Raw genomic sequence first — 3,488 nt, forward strand, 5'->3', positions numbered from 1 at the left:
ATATATTTTTTTACTATGGTAGCAAATATCAAAAAATTTCTATATGTGACATGGCACCAGAGTTAAGTTAGGGTTTTTCAAAATGCTGACACGCCGAGCTCAAAAGGTTCGCCATCACTGGTCTAGACTCTGCCATGTACCAGCTGTGCGTCCGAGAAGCCACATGCCCTCTCTGAGCTGCCGTTCTCCCATCCTTAACACCTGCCCTTCATAATTCAAGGTGGCAGTGGAGTGGAAATTAATGACAGAAAGCACTTTGTAAATTACATATACATAGTAAGTACTGGCAGTGTCTGTGCACAAGGAAATGCTTGCTTCCTAGACCTTGGCCACCTATGAAATGCATCTACCGGGACACACGGATCTGTTAACCATGGTTATTTCTGGAGAGTGGGGTCATGACATGAGAGGGGAGCGTCTTTACTTCACTTTATACTCTTCTGAGCTGTTTGATTAATTTTTTTTAACCAGGAGGATGTGTTCCTATTAATCAATAAAACTCTAGTCAATGATAATTATAAGAAAAAGAAAACAGCACCTCTCTACCATTTCCTCTGCATCCTGGTCCTTTTTCCAGCGTTGTCCTTAGACCCAACCTGCCCTGGGCTCACTCTCTACAGGGCCCTGCGCTGGCCTCCTCCAGCCACCCTCCTAGGGATAAGGAGTCTGCAGGGTCTGGGACACTCCCTGCTCCCGCATGGCCCTGAGCCTACTTCTAGGGCCCATGGGTGCCTCTCTGCAGGCTCCATCCTCCTGAGGGAGGTGTTTGTGCTGCAGGTGTTCACTCCCCAGGCGCCAGGACGGCCAAGGAACCTTTTAAAAAAATTAACAGACTATAAAAAAAAAAAACTACAGAAAAATGAGCAGGAACTATAGAGTTTCCAAATACCCCTTAACTCCCCTTTCACCCCCCCCCAGTTTCCCGTTACTAATATCTTGCATTAGTGTGGCACATTTGTTGTAATTGATGAGCCCATATTAATGCGTTATTATTAACTAAAGTCTGTAGTGTACCTTAGGGTTCCCCCTTGATGTTTCACATTCTGTGGTTTTGACAAATTATAAAGATGTGTCCACCATCACACTATCATACAGGACAGTTTCACTAAAAATCCCCCGTGCCCCTGCTCATCCCTTTCTCCCTCCCCCTCACTCTGGCAACCAGATCTTTTTACTTCTCTACAGTGTTGTCGCTTCCAAAGAATGTCATGCAGTTGGAATCATACAGTACACTTTCTGATGGGCTTTCCCCCCAGATTGGCTCCTTTTGCTCAGCAATGTGCATCTAAGGGTCCTCCCTGTCTTCGTGACTTGATAGCCCATTCCTTTTCATGGCTGAATAATATTCCATTGAATGGATGTGTATCACGTTTTGTTTATCCACTCATCTACTGATGGACCCTGGGGTGGTTTCTGTTTTTTGGCTATTTGAATAGGGCTGTTAATGAATCTCAGCATCTCTTTTTCTCTCGTTTTTCTTTGTGGTTTGTGGATATTTAATTATTTAGTATTTATTATGTATATGTAATTTATAAAGTGCTTTCCAAATTTGTGTACAAATTTAATCAAACAAATAATAGCATGTGCTGGGGAGGCAGGAGCAGGCAGGGGGAGGTCAATGGGGGAAAAAGGAGAAATATGTAAAACTTTTAACAATAAATAATTTTAAAAAAAGCCATGGTACATTTACACACACACACACACACACACACACACACAATTTAATAAAGTATTTAAAGTAACATGTAAGACACACCTCCCCCTTGTTCCCTTTCATGTCTATTCTCCATAGGTAACCACAGTCACACAGTTAGGTTTCTATATGTTTTAACAAAAATAGGATTATGTAATATGTATTGTTCTACAAGCTTTCTCCCCTCTTTACAAAATATCTTAGGCTATCTTTCTATGTCAGGCAGTTCACAGATCTATTATTTTTTTTTTTAAATATATTTTATTGATTTTTTACAGAGAGGAAGGGAGAGAGATAGAGAGTCAGAAACATCGATGAGAGAGAGACATCGATCAGCTACCTCCTGCACATCCCCCACTGGGGATGTGCCCGCAACCCAGGTACATGCCCTTGACCGGAATCGAACCTGGGACCTTTCAGTCCGCAGGCCGACGCTCTATCCACTGAGCCAAACCGGTTTCGGCACACAGATCTATTATTAATGACAACACAATGTATGGATGTACCTGAGTTATGTTAACCTGCCCCTCTACTAATGTATACTTAGAATTGCTTTTACAAAGTGCTCCCCAGTGAATGTCCTTGTTTAGGTCCCTTTGTTGTATATAGAATGAATTCCTAGAAGTTTAAATAGTTGGGTCAAAGGGTCTGAGCATTTAATTTTTGACTGATATTAATAAACTACTTGCCAAAAGAGCTATGCCAGCTTATAGTCCTCCTTTTTAAAGATTGATATATAAGTGACATAGAACATATTTATTAGTTCTAAAAATGTATGAATATTAGTGTGTTTGACATATCTTTGCCATCAACGTATTTTCTCACTATTTTAAATTTTTAGTAATTTCATAGTTGAAAAATAAAACCAGAGGGTTTGCTGTGCAGTTTGAGGGCCAATGAGGTTGTTTGAACTGTTTTCTTATAGTTATTGGCCCTCTGTATTTCCTCTGAGCCTTGCTTATTCATTTCCCAGTTGTCTCCTTGTCAGTGTGGTTCTAAGCCTGGAACTAGGCAAGGTATGGCTCTAGCATCTCTGACTCTGGGCTCCTTTGCCTGCAGGTGGATGAAACTCAGTTTAAGAAGATCCTTGGCTACATCAACTCTGGGAAGAAGGAGGGGGCGAAGCTGCTGTGTGGTGGAGGGGCGGCCGCTGACCGCGGCTACTTCATCCAGCCCACTGTGTTCGGAGATGTGCAGGATGGCATGACCATCGCAAAGGAGGAGGTTAGCACGGGGCCTGAGCTCTGGGGAATGTTCTTAGAAGTGGATGATTCAGTCTAACATCTTGGCACTGTGACCCAACAGCTGGCTTTGGCCAAATCCTGGCTCTGTTCCTAGGACAGCTTCTTTACAATTCACATCCGATCTCGTCACTCTCCTCTCAGGGCCACTGATGACGTTTCGACCACGTAGTCTCCCCAGTGCTTTCCCCTGAGAGGGCTGAGCGCAGCCACACCCGGCAGCAGCAAGCGCACTTGGCTCCCGCATCTTGGTTCCTAAATCCCATTCTTCACACAAAGGAACCAGGATTCCTGGAAGAAATGGCTAATTCCAGGGAAAGTATAAGATAAACCTGGAATGTCCTGAGAGCAGAGACTATATTTTGTTCAGTTGTTTCTTCAGCATCTAGTGTGTGCCTTGCTGAATGATTGACTTAAATTTTAGACATTAAGTCTATGTGTAACATGCCAGTAACGCAAACATTGCAGAATTGTTTAGAAATAGTGTACATACGTCAAGCACGTGGCTCATGGAAGGTAACTGACCCCATTAACTTCCTTCCTTTTGGGCTTCA

General features: G+C 42.9%; 1 protein-coding gene across 1 annotated transcript in view; it reads left to right on the forward strand.

The window, feature by feature from the left end:
- The window catches only part of ALDH2 (aldehyde dehydrogenase 2 family (mitochondrial)), a 22,147-nt gene that overhangs the window by 14,527 nt on the left and 4,132 nt on the right, over nucleotides 1-3,488 (forward strand). The window contains exon 11 of the mRNA XM_015567273.1: nucleotides 2,753-2,917. Within this exon, the coding sequence (XP_015422759.1) occupies nucleotides 2,753-2,917 (165 nt within the window). The remainder of the gene's footprint in view (nucleotides 1-2,752; nucleotides 2,918-3,488) is intronic.

Source organism: Myotis davidii, unplaced genomic scaffold, assembly GCF_000327345.1.
Source record: "Myotis davidii unplaced genomic scaffold, ASM32734v1 scaffold223, whole genome shotgun sequence".
Taxonomy (NCBI): domain Eukaryota; kingdom Metazoa; phylum Chordata; class Mammalia; order Chiroptera; family Vespertilionidae; genus Myotis; species Myotis davidii.